Genomic DNA, 17819 nt, shown 5'->3' on the forward strand with positions numbered 1-17819 from the left:
TAATAGGTGCCTTCTGATCCCAAACCATTCTGTGATTCTATGAAATATTTTTTGAAAAGATAGTCTTTTGAAGTACGAAGCCTGAGGGAAGTCAGTGTCACCTAATGAGTAACAGCTGTCTCTAGCTGGAAAGTTTACACTGAAAATCTTTTGTTTTATTCCAGACTTGCTAGTAGAATTTGAGATTCTACTAAAATGCACCAGACTTTCAGAAAAGGTTATTAACTGAGCTTTCTCTTTCCCTTTGCTTCATTCAAATGAAGATTTTGCTGCAGTGGACAACTTTGCCAGAGGCCGTTGTAGAAAGTTGGTGGTTGAATTCTGCATCTCCTTTGTAATACATTTTAAAAAACAGTAACAATGGTTTTTTTTCCCTCAGAATATTCCAGGACCCTCTTCAGCAGTGTATGCTTTACAGTTAAGGCTGTGGGAAGCTTGTGTTGCCGTTACACTGCAGGGTGCTAATTGATGGTTTAAATGTTTTACAGCTGTCGACTTCTTCAACCAGATCAATATGCTTTATGGAACCATTACAGACTTCTGCACAGAGGAGAGCTGCCCTGTGATGTCTGCTGGCCCCAAGTAAGATCATTTGTTACACAGTGTTGAGCGTGTGTAGTTTTCGAGGTGAGGTGATTTTGTATTTGAAAACTTGAGGCTAGCTCAGTTGAGTACCAAAGATAACTTCTGTGGGGGGAAAGGATGTCTGCTTTTGTTACCTGTGGAAGGAAAAATTTCTTGAACCTTTGTTAAGGGAGTGGGGAATGGAAAGGTGGGGTGTTTGGGTTGGTTTTTTATTTGGGTTTTTATTGGTGGTTTGATTTTTCTTTAGCCTGGGAAGTAAACCGATTAACAAAAAATCTTCCCCCCCCCCCCCCCCTTTTTTGGGTCTGAATTGTTAATGAGGGTTTCTTAAATTAAAATTTGAAGTTTTTATAAGCAGGCATTCAATTAGGGCTTACCAGAATCCTGGAGTAGGTATTGTAGGGCTAAACTTGGCTACAGTTTCTAGTAGTCTATAGCCTGTAGATAGGAGTCCCCTACCCTGTGCCTTGGTTAAATTTCACTTCTTTGATTCTTGCTTATGCTTTTGTACAGACATTAAACATTTGTGGTTTTTCCTGCTCTCTAACTGCCTAGTGTCTTCCAAAGAAGAAAATACCTGCATTTCTAAGCAAGTGGTGAGGGAGGGCACTGCTTCCTTCTAAGCTACTGTAAAATCTTAATAAACAATATAGAAAAACAATCCTCTCCTCCACTTCCTCTTCCTTGATAATGACATGTGTTGTTATTGTTTGAAGCCAGTAATTGCTAGCCAGTGTGGTGGAGAGCAGTGGGCATGCAGAAGGGTGTTGCTGTGAGGTGAAAGCAGCCAGGTGGACCAAGAGAAGCTTTGGCACCACCTTCTTGAACTAAAAATGGACTGCCAAAACCAGCGTGGGCAGGCAGACCTGCTGGTGCAAAATGAAGGGTGAAAAACAAAAGGAATAGAACTTTACCATTATGCAAAAAAACTTTAAGCTTGTGCAATAATGTAGCCCATTGTCTGCTTTGTGTGTCTGTCTGGCGTGCAGAAAAGACTCTTATTTAATAAATAAGAGCATAAAAACATTTCTTTGCTTTATTGTTTGTCTGCTGAGAAGCAGTTATTTGGGGGTGGAGGTTAATTATTAAAGGCTTAGCTGTTTGCTTGCCAGACTAAACAATTTATTTCTCTCCAAAGAGACTGATAACCGTTGATAGCAATATGTATCATACTCAAATAGTTATGAAGCAGGGTAGGAAAGACATGCTGGAGGCTAGAGGATGCATTCTGCCAAGGTTTTAATGAGGTGTCTATAGGATTCGTACAGCATTCCCCAAACTGTGCAGCCCCTACCTGTACTCAGGGGTGGGTTTTGTGGAAGGACCAGAAGCGTGTGTGCATGTGAGGGGCTGAGGCCAGCCAAGCACATGGACGAATGATTTGTGAGTTTAGTGGTGACAGGCAGCAAAGCATATATAATGTTTTTTAATTTGAGTGAGTGTGGCTTTCCTTCACTCAAAAGGTGGCCTGCAAATTTTTTTTCCAGGGAGGCACTGCTGGAAAACATGTCAGCATGAAAGCAGTGATATTTATGAATTGTGGTTTTTTTCCTTCTGTTACGTATCTCAGTTTCCTATTCTCTTCTGGCTCAAGCTGTATTAGTTGAAGAGGCATTGAGTCTTAGGTGCTTATTAGTGCTTCTAGGCTGAAGGTTGCTGTCTGCTTACATCCATGGCTCAGCTACTACCGGTATTGCATCCTCATCTATTTCAGACAAAAGAGTATGAGTTAGATGAAACAACTTGCATAAGGTCATTTGAAACAGATTAGGCAGCAGTAGCATGAGTAGCTGGAGAGAGCCAAAGCGGTGAGCACTTTGTGGCTTCAAAATCTGATTTTTGCATTCCCACTGGAAAAGGGCTTATGGTTGAAATGTTAAAAAAGGGTTGTAAGGTGCTGGTGCATACTTAGGCATAGCTGTTCAGAACTCATCATGGTGCAGGCACAATTTTCAGAGCATAGCTGACAAACTTGTAGCAGTCTAGAAAAATAAACCAGATGCCTAAAGAGAGAGGGTAACCAGAGCAGAAGTGTGATGTTTCCTGTATCCCCTGCCTAGTACTGATGTTCTGCCTTTAAAAGCCCTTTAAAGGAAAAAAAAAAACCCAACCAAAAGACGACCCTGTCAACAGACAAGTCACCTAGGTTCATGTCTGGTTTTTTGTGTTTTATTTTTGATACAGGGAAGGTTGTCTTCTCTAAAGGGCTACTTTTAAGCATGTGCTTGGGGCTGTATGGCTACTTCTGCAGCCCACTGGTTCTTTTTGGTAGTGATCTTAACAGAAGGGCTTAGCTGAGGCGAGTAATTTTTTGTGTGCTGTGGGATCAGTTTCATTTCTTCTGGATTTGCCTTCTCTGGAAGGATTGCTGACTCTAGCTTTTTTCAGGGTGTTAGTTAAGGATTGATGTAAAGATCAAGAGCAGATTTTCCTCTCCTGCTGTACAGCTCATTGTCTAACAATTTGAAAAAAGTATTGGTTTCATTTGTTCCAAAACATGGGATTACTCACGGTAGTGTTCCATTCTTTTCACTTCAGCAAAGACCGACCAACCAACCAAGCCCTTGTTGGTTATCGCTTCTTGCTAGCCTTGTATCAGTTGCAGTGTCACAGTGAGCACAACATGCATGATAATAAGTTCAGAACCTGAACAGAAGTGATCTGTTAATTTACCAGCATTGGGTGAGGAGAATTTTATTTTCCTCCCTGGTTGTAAGTCTTCAGTAAGAGCACAAAGGAAGAATATGGCTGCTGCGTTTTTCAAAGCTGGAAGTCTGAAGTGGGGCATTTGTTTGAGTGCCTTAAGCTCACTCTTAATGGTGGTGAGATCCTTCTGATTTTTTCCTGAGGTTTGTTGGTCTGCATTGCTTCTGTCTTGATATGTTCACAACAGAATAGGTGGGCATTCCAACATGGGCAGATCCCACAAATCCTACGTGGGTGTAATAAGCGTAATTGAATGTTCACATGCTGTCTTCTGCCCAGTGTGTCTGCAACAAAAAAAAAAAGAGTAAGTCATGTCAACAGGTCCTTGAAATACATGGGCTCTTCACAACAGCAATCCTTTTGCCTTTTTGTGGTGCACTTCTCTCTGCCTGTGTCACTTGATGACTGAGGGTCAAAACAGTATTTTTCAGCAGTCTCGGTGTAATACAGATGCACTGAGATTCAGACATGATAGGATCACATAAATGTCTGATAATCTTTTAAAAGATGTTACTGAGCCACTGCATTTTATTGCTGTTGGACAAGGTGACAGTTTTAATTTTAGTCAAGCTGGTTTTTCTTGCTTTGTTGTTTTTGTGGGTTTTTTTTGGTGTTTGCTTGTTTTTCTTTTTGGCCATGTACATGTAATTGTGTGGTAGAGGAGCTGGTCCTATGATTGTTTATGCTTAGGGATATTTTTCAGTGTGAGGGGCATAGTTGGGTTTTCTGTTTAAAAGTGGCAAATAACTTGTGTTTATTCATATGAAAGAATTCTGCCAGAGTTGTTAGGGATTGTTATTCTTCCCTGCACTTGGTGAAGTGAACTGTGTATTTCTTGCTCTATCCTTCACATATTGTTTTGCCCTTAAAAAGATCTGCTAAACTTTAGATGTTTCTAAAAATGTATTTTCTGTAGAAGAACTGCCTATCACAATAAGGTTAATTGGTTTCTATCACCAGAGCTGTAGGTGTTTGCTCACAAGCTTGAGCTAGAAATGTGATTTTTACCCTTCATTTCCTGTACCAGCTCAAATGATTCTAATATGTGGTTATGTTTTTTTGGATGTGTTTTGATTTTCTGTTTTTGTTTAAGAAGTTGGGCTAGGCTTCTTGATGTGTTATCAGTGGCATGTTTAACCTTTTAGGAAGAGTTCATTTTCCCCTTCCTTGTGAACGCCAAGCCTTTTGACAGCCTAGGAACAACCGTCAACATTACACCCACTGCGTCCAGCGTGGGGTCTTTGCTGGAATACTTTCAGATTCTGTATATGACTTAATTTTTGTCAGGATCTATCTGCTGTTTCTCAAGAGCTGTGTTACTTAAAGGGTCGTTCTGTGGCATCCCTTTAAAACATGCAGAGTTAACCCATAGTGTTGGAGAGTGGGGAGGGAGGTAGGTTTCTTATAGATGTATGATATTTGGATGAGATTTTTAGCATGTAATGTAGTTTGTTGTCTTCCTTGGTCTATAGACTGAACCCGGCACCTCATCTAAGTGTTGATATTAGTCCTATGTTAATACCACTTAAATATCAGTATTAGGGTAATACTGGGTGGTATTATACACGTGTATATATACGGTATATACACGTATATAATACACGGTGAAGAATGCTGATTTTTTTCAAGACAGGTGGTCCATTCAGAGCATGTGGAATTTTTGTGTGTGTCTTGAGATGCAGTTTTAAAATGCTTACAGACCTTTAGATTTGTTGCCCTTATGAAAATGGGATTTTTTTATACCATTGTGAGCAGCACACTCGTAATAGCTTGTAAATTTTTTTTATTGTGAAAATGTTCTCCCAGTTACTGTTTTGACAAAACTGAATTTGTTAAACAGCATCAGAAGCCAGATCTATCAGATACAATTAAGTTTTGTATAAAATTATGTGTATGATCTTTAAAATGGAAGACCTCCAGTCTCCACACAATACTAATTGGAGATAGCAAGGGAAGGTTTAAACGGTGGTGGCTGCAGCCCAAACACTGTGGTATGCTACTGCTGTACTAAGAAAAAACAACGAAATTGAGAATGCTATCTGAAGTAGAAATACTAACTATTAATAACATCTCTTGTAATTATTTTAAAAAGAATCACGGAGTGGTTTGGGTTGGAAAGGACCTTTGAGACCATCTAGTTCCCCCCCTGCCACAGGCAGGGACCCCTCCCACCAGCCCAGGCTGCTCCCAGCCCCGTCCAGCCTGGCCTTGAGCACTGCCAGGGATGGGGCACCCACAGCTGCTCTGGGCAGCCTGTGCCAGCGCCTCGCCGCCCTCACGGTGAAGAACTTCTTTCTCATATCTGATGTAAATCTCCCCTCTCACAGCTTAAAGCCATTCCCTCTTGTCCTATCACTACAGGCCCCTGTAAAAAGCCCCTCTCCAGCTTTCCTGACGGCCCCTTTAGGCACTGGAATGTGCCGTAAGTTCCCCCAGAGCCGCCTCTTCTCCAGGCTGACGGCCCCAGCTCTCAGCCTGTCTGCGCAGGAGAGCTGCTCCAGTCCCCTGATGATCTTCGTGGCCTCCTCTGGTCTCTCTCCAACAGGTCCGTGTTCTCCTTGTGCTGGGGGCCCCAGAGCTGGACACAGGACTGCAGGGGGGGTCTCGCTGGAGCGGAGCAGAGGGGCAGGATCACCCCCTGCCCTGCTGGCCACGCTGCTCTGGGTGCAGCCCAGGGCACGGGTGTCTCTCTGGGCTGTGAGTGCACATTGTCCGGCTGTGTTGGGCTTCTTGTCCAGCAGCACCCCCAAGTCCTTCTCCTCACGGCTGCGCTCAATCCATTCTCTGCCCAGCCTGTATTTGTGCTTGGGATTGCCCTGACCCAGACCTTGCACTTAGCCTTGTTGAACTTCATGAGGTTTTAAGAACTGAGATATAACTTGTAGATGTAGTGCGTATGTTTCCTGTCTAAGCGTAACTGAGCTGACATCACTATCCTTGTATGTTTTGGTTTTGGGGGTTTTTTTGTTTGGTGTTTGTTTTTTTTTTTTTAATTTTGTATTTTTCAAAGAGGAGTGTTGCAGCTAGTCCGAATCATTGTTCATTGGTTTCTCTGGGAGGATTTCCGAGCTGCTGAACTCAGGAGTCCTTTTCGCTCCTGGCTTGGCAGCAGGCTCACCCCACTGATAGCTGTTCTGCAGCAGTGCTGGCTGGCTGAGCAAGGCTGGCTGATTTAAAACTGACGTGAGAGATGATGCTGTGTTCAGATCTAAAAGAGAGGGCTATGCATGGCTCTGTGCTGATGAGAAGAAACTGCTCAGATGTTACAGATTGGCAAGGAATATTAAGATATGTGCATTTGTACTCAGCAAGACATAGAAAGGAACACTGTGCTTCACTTGAAAGCTGGTATTATCAGACTCCCAACGTTAAAAGTGTTTGGTTTTGTTAAGCTATTTGTTGCCAAGATGAACCATCCTTCCCTGTGTCTGGATGTGTGTCAACTGTATTCCCCAAGCCGATCGAAATACCTGTTCAATTCTAATATCACAAGGACTTGTTTCTCTTATGCATCTAAATGGATGCTGCTTAATACATTTTTCCATGGCTTTTGAAATTCTTGATGTTAAAGTGATAACATTAAAATTAATGATGCTGGAATCTTTAAATGTGCTTCCTAAGATGTCAATTTTTATTAGCTCTGTGAATGGAAAAGGATAAAAAGAGCACATGTTTTAATATTTCATGGTCATGTCAGTGGCTTGTAAAGGTGTGACATAACCGTATGTACAGAAGGAAGAATTAAGCTAAAAGACAGTTACTGACCTGCAATTGTTAAGTGGGTCAGTGGTATAACTTGGAAACCCAGATTATTCTGAGTCTTGGTGTGCTGCACGGTAGCACTAGACCTTCAGATATGAACATTTTCTGGGGAGGACTATTTAGCCTAGAAGCTTTCTTCTAACTGTTAGCTAAAAGACACTTCATACCAGCTTCCAGTTTTGTAGTAGTATTCCATGGCATTAACCTACCTCTGAATCTATTCTGTGTCTCTAACACAATTATAATTTGGGATCTCTGGCAAGAGCCAGTGTAGTTTGGTCTTCAGTTATGCAAAATCTGTAAGAAAATTTCAAATGTAGAGAAATCCTTAGGTTTTAGGGGTCTAATGTGTCTGGGTGCCAGCTGCTGCAGATATTGAGCATGGCCACTCATTTTGTAGTTCTCTGCCGGTGGAGGTGAAGAGAAGCCTTTTGCTAGGGCTGATTGCGTGAAATTTCACATTAGAAGTCAGTTGGGTGCCTTCACGGATTTGAGACCTGTAGCTTAGCTTTTATTTGTGTGAGAATCTGATGTAACTTCTTGATGTTTCGCTTCAATGGGCTGTAATGGTTTTCTTCTATGTGTGTGTGGGGAGGCAGGCAGGAAGCTTCAAAAAAGAGTAAGTAGCTGTTGGCCTTTCAGGTATTGGACACCTATGCACACAGCACCTGTTGATGTATAGAGATGCAGGTTTGACTGCAGGCTGCTATGTGCATTTTGGCAGGAGCGTTGCAACTGAGAATGAATGAGCTGTGCTGTAAAGGATGAAGTTCTTGGAGGCCTTCACAGACTGCAGAAGAGAGTCCAGCTAAAGCAGAACTGCAGTGGGGAGATCGGGTACAGAGCAGCTGTGGGTGGCTTGGGAGCATTTGGACTTTAGTTTCAAGAAAGGGCTGTGGGAGGGTGTGGGAGTGCGGGGCGCGGAGCAGGAGGAGCAGCCTTCCAGGCCTTGATGTGAATGATTCACTTGTGTTAAGAAATGTCTTGTTGTTGTTGTCCCAACCCAGATATGAGTACCACTGGGCAGATGGGACAAACATAAAGAAACCAATTAAGTGCTCTGCACCAAAGTACATTGATTACCTGATGACTTGGGTCCAGGATCAGCTGGATGATGAAACGCTATTTCCTTCTAAAATAGGTAAAGTAAATAAGTAAAATTGAACAATGTGTTTGGATTACAGTTGTACAGGAATATTCAAGTCTTACAACATTAAAAAGTCTCCTAAATGGCTGATGAGTAGGGCAACTTTAAAAGGTTACATTATATATGTAAAGGCATTTTTATCTCTTGAGATAAAATTTGTGTGGTAGTACATGAACTCTGATCCATGTGTTAATAATAGTAATAAACTATCACAATTCTGAATGCAGGAAGTACTGTTTCTATTAAATAAGGAACTGTGTTGATCAAAAGTGATGTTTTTTTCATTTTGAACAGTGGGTTGTTTCCTTAGAAATAAGGCAGAGGGTCTCAAACCCTTATAAACAGTAATTGGTACAAACTGGAAACTTTCTGATGGCAGGAAAGATGTCTGGTCCTTGTGGGGATCTTCTCCTAGGTGTTACCTCCAAAGAAGTTGAATTGCATCTTTGATCTGAAATTGATATTTTTTTTCTTTTTTTCAAGTGAAGATGAAAGATGTATGTTTAAGTGGTTTCTTTGAGAAAAGCAGGAGCAAAATAATGACCGACAACCAGTTCAGAAATGGTAACAGGAAGAAAACCCTGCTTCTAGAGGCAGGAAGGATTATTTGTTCTAAAGCTCCTAACTGGCAGTTTTCCAGTACACCACTACTCATAGGCTTATGATCCGTTGTGGAAAAAGGAAGGGAGATCTCCTAATTGTTTTTATTTTGTGAGTAGTTTCTGAAGCATTTGACACATTTGCAGTAAGCCTCTTCAGAGAAACAGGGCCACCTGTCAGAATCAAGTGACATTTGTTTTTACTTCAGAGTTAAGCAGATATGCAGAGAAGGCTGGTTAGTTTGTGAAGAAGTGACAAAAAGCTAGATGTTCCCAGCTTAGTAGACGTAAGCGTGGTTTATTTGCATTCTATAGCATTCATTTTAGTGTTGCAGGGTAGAGTTCAGAGCTGAGAGAAGTCCACTATTAGTAAGAATGATACTAAATAGCTACAGTTAATATTAAAGTTATGTTCAAAAGACTACATCAGGACTTGATCTTTCTTTAGCTGCAGCATATACTTTGCTGAAGACTTTTTTTTTTTTTTTCTTATAATAGGATGTATTTTTTGAAAGGTAGTAATTAAGAATGAGCCTTAAAGGACACAATGGATAACAAACTAAACATGAACTTCCCATGCAGTGCAGCAGCCAGCAAAGGAAATGTGGTGTATATGTAAACAGGGCAACTCAAGTAGGAGTATGACAATTTTATTTCTAGAGATTTTTAAAGCATCGGTAAGATCAAGATTGGCCTACAGCATCCAGCTTGAGCTTCTGGCCTTCAAACAGGACTTCAACAGTTGGAGAGAGAGAGGGCAAAAGAGCTTAGCTGACTGGGAAAACTGCTTTGTGATGAGAAGCTAGACAGGTTTAATCTTTTTAGATCGTTGATACGTATCTTTTTTTAGCCTGCGGATGTGTCAACTAAAGAGATTATTGTTCCCAGTAGCTGGTTGCTGTTTCCTAACTGATTTTAATAAAACTTGTGCACTGACAAAAGATCTGCTGTTGAAGCTGATTTTTTTAACCTGTCCTGGGTAATTTCACTGAAATGACTGAAAGGAGCATGTTTTGGAGTACACTAAGCAGGCAGTTAAGAAAGCAGTAGCCTCTGGCTAAGGGATGGTGATGAGCAGGATGGAGACAGGAGTCTTTTTGCAGGGCATGAGACAGGTGGAAGACAACCTATTTCTGATTTCACTTTAGCCAAGAGAAATGTAAAACTTGACGGCTGATAGGAGAGGTGGTTTTTGTTACCTGCTCAAAGGTATCTGGTGTCCCTTGGAGTACCCTGTGCTATCTTGGACACACGCCCAGAGCTATTGGTGAGACTCGGAGCCTGCAGGAGACTTTCCCTTTTCTGCGCTGGCAGTCAGAGGCCAGGCGAGTACTGAGAGGGCATCTCTAAGTGTATTAGATATCGGTGTCTGGGTATCTGAATCCTCCCAGAAGGGAGGAAGGTCTCCGTCAGAGAAGGCTTTTTGAGGAACTGTACCGAGGCATAACAAATTTTAGTGCCTGGAAGTTGAAGCTAGGAGGGTTCAGCATAGAAGTGTCATCAGATTTGTTTTGAAAAAAGTTCATGAGCCACTGGTCTGCTGAAGGGAGAGAAGCCGTCCCTCTGGTCTCCCAAAGAGCTGCTTGTTGTGCTTCAGCCCAAGTATATTGTGTGACTCGCAGGTGAAATCGCTGAGTGAAATGGAACAGCCTTTCTTGTGCAAGAGAGAGGGTTGGGTTATAATGGCTTTCAAAATACATGAACATTACATGGGCATTTAAAAATAAGCCATCTGTTTTCTTATTTCTAGGCGTACCGTTCCCAAAGAATTTCATGTCGGTGGCAAAGACAATTTTAAAGCGTCTCTTCAGAGTTTATGCTCACATCTATCACCAGCACTTTGATCCTGTGATCCAGCTACAGGAAGAGGCACACCTTAACACTTCTTTCAAGCACTTTATATTTTTTGTTCAGGTATGTGTGGTGGGAACATATTGATTACATTTATATTATGGAAAAAGTAGTGTATCAAAGTAATACCCCTTCAGTTCCTTAACAGCTGGTGTGTTTGTGGGAGAGTCAGTGCATCCAGGGCCCACAGATAGTGTCTTACTGTGTTCTGATGTATATTTACTGCTAGAAGCATTCCAGGAATGGAAAAGTTCTCAATGAAGCATTTGTTCGCTACAAAATTGAATACTGAAAGGTGTTCCCTAGTGAATAATTCAGTAGAACAGTAATTCTTAACAAAAGAAAGAGGAAGGACAGTGTCTGAAGCTAGATTGAAAACGGTGTGCTTGCTTCAAAGCTACATTCCCCCCCTCTCTGTATAAAAAAAGAGCATCATCTTACGTTTCCTTCAATTGGTGGAAAAAGCTTTAGGCAGTTGAACGCTGCTATTCAGCTAATGGCAGATGGGCAGAAAATGCTGTAGTGGCTAAGCCTGAACTCGAAGAGCCTATTACCTAATAACTTCTATCTGAATAAGACTTCTCACGTGAGCTGCACATGTGAAACTTGGTATGTATGTCTTTCTCCTCACCCTTGTTACAGGAATTCAACCTCATTGATAGAAGGGAACTTGCACCACTTCAAGAACTGATTGAAAAACTCACCTCTAAGGACAGATAAAAGGAAGAGGATTTCTTGAAATCACTTGTTTCTTTAAGCAAGCGTGTGGTATTTTTTTTGTTAATTTGTTGGTTTGTTTTTTTTTTTTTAAAAAAAACAAAAACATGTGCTGTTATTGATGACAGCCAAGATTTACTTTCTGTGCTTTTCTTAAGGGAAATCTTTTATCTGTTAGTGACATGTGGTAAATAGCTTTTTTTTTTGTTACTTTTTGATTGTTGTTATTCATTGTGGAATTTTAGCAGGTGCTGAGCATTTATAAAGGAAACATGCTTGGTTGGGGGATTGACTCTGCTGGTGGATGGGTTCTTGTATTGTCAGTGGTAGCCCATTCTCATGAAGTCCCTAAAAGACTTGCTTACATTCTCTAAGTGCCTTGGCAGACTCACTTCTGAGGTGCAAAGCACATACAATATTGAACATTGCTGGAAACAGAAAATATGGACTAACACCCAGGACACTTACTGATACTTGTTATAGAAAAAAATATATATGCTTACACTAAAAAAAAAAGCCATAACTTACTGAAATCAATGATCTCCAGCTTTTAATACAAATATTTGTCTTATTTTTTTAGAGATTAACACAGAATATTTCAAAACTAGATATTTCTTATAAAGAAAAGTGAAGTTCTAGTCACTAAAGCAAAATGATGAAGGTGGTGTCAAAATATAAAGAACCTGTGCTTAGCAAGTAGTTACGTGTCTGTTGCCATTGGTTTTGGCTTTTCATATTTGCTTTTATTTTTTTTACCAGGGAAGCGTCAACTTGGGTCAGTCACTTCTGTTGAATTTCCTAGTGTTTGCCAAATGAATAGTTAGTTTGCACAAATACAGTTAGGGGAAATATTCAGTATATATATATAAAAAAATGCACTGGGGTAATAACAAGAAAAAAATCTGGCTTGAAAAATAAGTAGTGAAATGATGTAAGTTATGAGTAAAAAGCCTGGCTCTGTGGAAGAGCTCTGGTGGGCAGTGTTTTCTGTGGTAGAAGATGTATCTTGGAGGGAATGTAATTTCACGGACCACTTTGGATTAAAGTTAGCATTATGGTGTTCTACCCCATTTAAAATTGCAGCCCATCTCCAAGGAACTACAGCAGCTGGGTAAAGTAATAGGAATGTACTGGTGAATTTTTAGCAGGTTGTGATTTGGTAAGTGCATCTTCTATTCCTGCGAAAAGCTAATCAAAATGTGGCCTTCCTCTACCTGGGTTGGTGTGTTTTGCCTCTCTAGCCTTGTGTTTTCTCACACCAGAAATGAGAATCGCCTGTGAGAAGTTAACCTTTGGGATGATTTGCAGATGATGACTTGGAAATTGCTGCTGTGACTGTATCAGCCATGTTTCCCGTGGCAGAAACCGATATGACTAGCTCTCTTGTTTATTTATGGATTTTGTCAAAGCCATTTTAATTTGGGTTCAAAGAAATCTGCATTAGGTTCTGCAGCGTGCTATCCCACAATATTGCTAGTTGCCAAATACAGTATGCTAGGCAGTTCATGTTGCCAGGCTTTGATAGATTGTGATTGCACAAACCCACCATTTTTAGCCCTCAATAACATGAAGGCTTAAACTGACTGGTGAACGCTTGACTGACTCTTGAACTTCTAAAATTTGCAGGTGAAGCCAAGGTTAGCATATGACAGAAAAGATGAGCTTACATTTTGTGCACCTTTGCTTGACTGAAAATGCTGAGTAAAGTGGAAAACTGTGCAGCAGCCTGTAAAATATGTAAGTGGCCATTAGTATAGCCAGCTGATAAACTTCTGAGTACAGTAATAAACATGTACTCATTTGGGAGACTAGAATTGCTACTTTGGAGTTAAAATGATGTATTTCCGAAGCATCTGAAGCTTATTTTAAGAACTGTGTTAGCTTCAATATAGCTAAATATTTCATAGTCTGCTTAAACTGCTTCTTGAAGGAGCAGTTTACTGTTTTTGTTACCTCTTCTGTGTCTCATTTATTTATCTGCCCTCCCTTCCCCCCATCTTGAGAACAATTGAGAGAACCTAATGTTGAGGCAGAAATAGGCATTGTGCACTTGTTTCACTGCTTATTATTTAGAAATGGAAACATGGAGTGCTGCATAGTGAGGAACAGTCATGCAGTGGTGTTCAGACTGAATTTAGGTTTGGCTACACTAATATTAGGTAGAGAGGCTACTTGCAAAACACCTGCAGTTTAGCATTTGTAATTAAGACAGTCCTTGTCTTCATTCGAAGCTTTATTACCGTTCAAGAAAATGTAGAATGTGTTTGGCTCCTTTGCAGATCAATGTCATTGCCCATTACAATCTGCTCAAAGAACAAGTGAAATGTTCAGTTATCCTTATCTTTTGGCTTTTTCTACATCACAGTGAATTACCCAAGTTTTCTTAACGTGTGGCTGTCAAAGGAAAGGACTTCTATGTTGTGTTTTCCTTAATGTCAAATCTTGGGGTTGGGTTTGAGTTACCACAGTCCACACCAAGTCAAGCTGATGATGCAAAGAGAGCTTTCCATCAAATGTTTTAACAAACTCCTAGTTTAAGAAAGGTGGAGTAAGGCCTTACCCCTTCTCAGCCAGTAAGGATCTTGACTTTCCTGTGTGCGTACACACATGTGGGAGGAAAAGAGGGGAAATACTTAATGTGTGTTGCTTCTTGAGGGAATTAGGGGTTGGAAAAATATGCACAAGGCAAAAGAAAATTAGAGGCAAAAGCAAACAAGAAGCATGAGCGCAGTTCCCTTTGGTGAGTTGCCTCTGACTGAAGTATTTGCCCCAATGCTTTTGTCAGTCCTGCTATTCTGGCAAACATTGGATTTCCCCATGTGATTCTGTTGGCCAGTGGAAGAGTCAGTCTATGCTGTAGCCTAAATGCTGCTGCCTCGAGTCTGTTAGGAGGCTGATAAAAAAGAAGGAGCTCCCATAGGCAGAAAATCTCATGTGTTGGACCAGGCAAGTACCATCCTGTTGAAGGATCAGGGAAAAAGCATGCCTCTGGTGTGCTTTATCCTTTTTATGTGCTGTATGGTGCGTTTGGCAAGGTACCTGGGAATGCAGTACTGCTACGGACTTCGCACATCATTGGTGATGTCTGCAGCTGCAGGACCATTTTGAACGGAGTGGCACACCTGACATCTGAGCTGGACATCACTATATGAGCCTGGCTTGGGAGCAGTCCGGTGGCGGTGCTAGCTTTCAGTGCAGGGTTGGAGGGCTGTCTTTGTTCAGAAGCGAGTAATGTAGGAGACACTAGTATTTTCAGAGTTACAGAAGCGGTCAGCATCTACCTGACTATGCAGAAGCAGCTTCACTCCCAGATTTGAACTGTCGATTTTAAACAGACTCTGGTCATGCAGGAAGCTGAATTTAAGAACATGATCTTACACAACCTTTTGTGCATGCTGCTATCTGAGGAGTGTTTAGTGACTGAAAATTTCCAGCTACAGAGGCATGAAGAGCACTGTGGCTGCAGTTTGATAATAAAAGTCCTGTAAACTTTGCAATGAAAACAGCTTTGCTGAGTTGAGTCAGTGTTGCTCAAGAGGCTGCGTGTGGATGTTCGCTGTGCTGATAACGCTTACTGGAGAGGAGCCCTTTAATCGGTGCTAGAGCTCATGTTACCGCATCGCAGCAAGAACATGAGAGTGAAAATGGCAGTACCCTGCTCCAAGGTGCTAAATAGGAGGTACCTTCCTTTAGATTTCAAGCTGTCTCACTGGTTTAGTGTCATGTACCAGCAAGAAACTCAAAAGAAAATTATTTAGAAGTGAGGATTTGCTTGGAGTGATACCAGTGCAGTAGTTCTCGTTTTTGGCATACTTCAGCTCTTGAAGGCGTGGTTTGGTTTTTGTTTGTTTGGTTGGATTTTTAGTAGACAATTTTAGAAACTCAGAGGCATCTGCTGCAGTTCGTCCAATCAAGATTTAGAATGTATTATATATAAAAAAAAAAAAAAAAAAAAAAAAAAGAAAAAAGTCATATTATATGGATAGTGTATTTTTTGTATTTAGTGTCTGGCAGTAGAAAACACCTTTACAGAATAGTTTCTAGGCATGTAATAAAAGCTTGGAGATCATGATTTGCCTGACAGCTGTATGAACACATTGTTTAATTATACAACACTTGAAATTAACAATATTTAATATATGTATGCAGTGTTTGGGATTTAGTATCCCTATGCTGTATATATTTGCAGCTTTTAGTTGTGTTTTTTTTTTTTTTCTTCAAAAAGGTGTGGGACCAGAAGTTGATGTGCGTTTACACTCTTGAAGTAAGGGCACATTGAAATGCTAAACGAAAGTTGCCATGTTGTACAAATGGAATCTGGATTGAGTGAATGTGTTTATAAAACAGTGCATTTACTGGGGGAGAAGGGGGAGGGCACCCCCTCAGCCCCCAATAAAACCCAGAGAGATGAACCCTGAACAAACCCCATGTTGTTCTAGGTTCATGTTAAAATGGACTCGGTTATGTGTCATGAGTGCTTGGAGACAAAAACTTCCAGCTTTGTTGTCATTGGGAGTGGACAGTGCTGGTAGGGTTCAACCAGGCTGGGTTGCCAGTACTGGCTGAGGCCTTCCAGTGTAATAGGGTCCTTTAAATTCTACTGTTTGTGGTGTTTTTCAGCTACCAGCACACTAGACCATATAGCTGGTTTGAGTGGTAACTTCAGGAGGTCATCTACCTCGAGGTGGGATGGGGCAAACTCTTAAGTTAGTCAAGTTCAGCCACTGTTGCCAGCGTTGACACTGTTTAGATGGTGTGGATACAGTACGTTCCCAGAAGTAATTTTTCAAGTCTTTCAAATTAAAGTCAGGGATACAAATTCATCATGCAAATAGAAGATAAAAATGCCACATTCTGCTGTTGCAGGTAGCTGAATGGTAGCTGAAGGAAGAAAACAGGTTTCTAGAGGCAGATGGCCTGTCTGCAAGTATCAAGCTTCTTTTACTGGTTACTATGCAATGTAGAGCTTTCGAACTTTTGCTTTTAGTTTAAGATGTAGAAAAGCACTGTCCTTATTCAGTATTTAGGAACTGATCACTCTCCCAGTCTCCCTGACACTCATGTAACAGGTAAGGATATCTACTTGCTGCTATGGACTGTACTTACCTTTCAGTTTATTCCTTTCTGTTTCTTGGACCCTGCCCCCCTTTCCCTTGGATCACCAGATAGAGTTTTTACTGTAAACACATCCTTTTTGGATAGCTGTTCTTGTTCTTGCTACCCTCTCCCCCCTTCCTACCTGCCAGAGTGCTGTATTACTGTATATAAACTGCCCCCTTTTAGTCAGAGTATTTAAAGAGCTGCAGCACAAACACAGACAACTTGCTTTCCTTTCACTGAAAGATTCCCTGTTACACTGAACCTTGTTTCCTTCACTGCTGATATCAGTTGTCTCTTTTTTTCTAAACCGCACTACTAGAACCACTGGCAGTTTTATGGATGCCCACCGTCTTTTCCTAGTTATCTTCTAAGATGAGACTAATGTTGGTTATTTTAAGTGTTAAACCTTTTTATTTTCCTGCTTGTCTTATGTTTTTCCTCTTGCCAGGTTAAGATTGCAGTCTAGGTAAATATCAAATTAAGATTTTTGTTTGAAGAACCAATTCCCTAAATTGTTCATAGAGTATTGTATTTTTAGGGGAAATTAATTTTTATAGCCACTAAACTATACTCATTATTTTTGTACATTTGCAACTTACGACATTTTTCAGAGATGTGTCGCGGAGGGAACACTTATTTTCATGGCTGTTTTACTACTTTGGTATGCTGTGGTTGTGTTGCTTTAGTACCTAGAAGCACATACCTTGATGTGCAGTGGAAGAGAGAGAAGAATGCAATAAAAGTGAATGTGGTTTCAATAAAAGGCCATTTTTGAAGGCAAAAAAAAAAATTACAAAAGCAACACTAACATTTCCTCCTCCTTTAGAATCCTACAATATAGAGGAGAAAATGTGGTGTAAAAATACAAAATGCAAGATGAGCACCCTTACTGTAAGCTAACTGTGCCAATATCGCTTCAGTTTGTAGTCACTGATTGATATTTAGTTTTAAATAAGAACAGCTTTTGATTAAAATAAGAAAAGTTGAATGTCTGAAAATCTGCAACATGTTTATTTGAGAGTTGTAAATAATGTATACAGATTGTTGTATGTGATGGGACAAAATATTTAAATTCTAGGTTTTTTTTTCCAATAAGAAACTGAAGGCTGTTTATAAGAGAAAATAAATAGCTATGTTTGACCATGATTGTCTTTATTTCCTTCTTGAACTCATTTCTAAATTACTTTCTACTTGTGGATAGATTTTTTTTCTGTATATTGTACACATATGAACGTTACACATACAAATTAGATATTTTTTTTGTAATTACCTTGTCTGATTTTGTGAATATTTGTATTGCAGGCAGACACAATAGCAATAAAACAACCTGATACCCTTTTCATTTCCTTGTT

At 40.5% G+C, this 17819-nt stretch overlaps 1 protein-coding gene across 2 annotated transcripts in view; it reads left to right on the plus strand.

Annotated features, from left to right (window-relative positions):
* The window catches only part of MOB1B (MOB kinase activator 1B), a 44915-nt gene extending 27106 nt beyond the window's left edge, over positions 1-17809 (plus strand). For both annotated transcript variants that reach the window (XM_040586474.1, XM_040586482.1), the window contains exons 3-6: positions 489-582; positions 8061-8194; positions 10550-10713; positions 11293-17809. In XM_040586474.1, coding sequence (XP_040442408.1) covers positions 489-582; positions 8061-8194; positions 10550-10713; positions 11293-11370 — 470 coding nt within the window. In that variant the 3' untranslated portion in view covers positions 11371-17809. The remainder of the gene's footprint in view (positions 1-488; positions 583-8060; positions 8195-10549; positions 10714-11292) is intronic.
* The last annotated feature ends 10 nt before the right edge of the window (positions 17810-17819 follow it).

Source organism: Falco naumanni, chromosome 1, assembly GCF_017639655.2.
Source record: "Falco naumanni isolate bFalNau1 chromosome 1, bFalNau1.pat, whole genome shotgun sequence".
NCBI classification, from domain to species: domain Eukaryota; kingdom Metazoa; phylum Chordata; class Aves; order Falconiformes; family Falconidae; genus Falco; species Falco naumanni.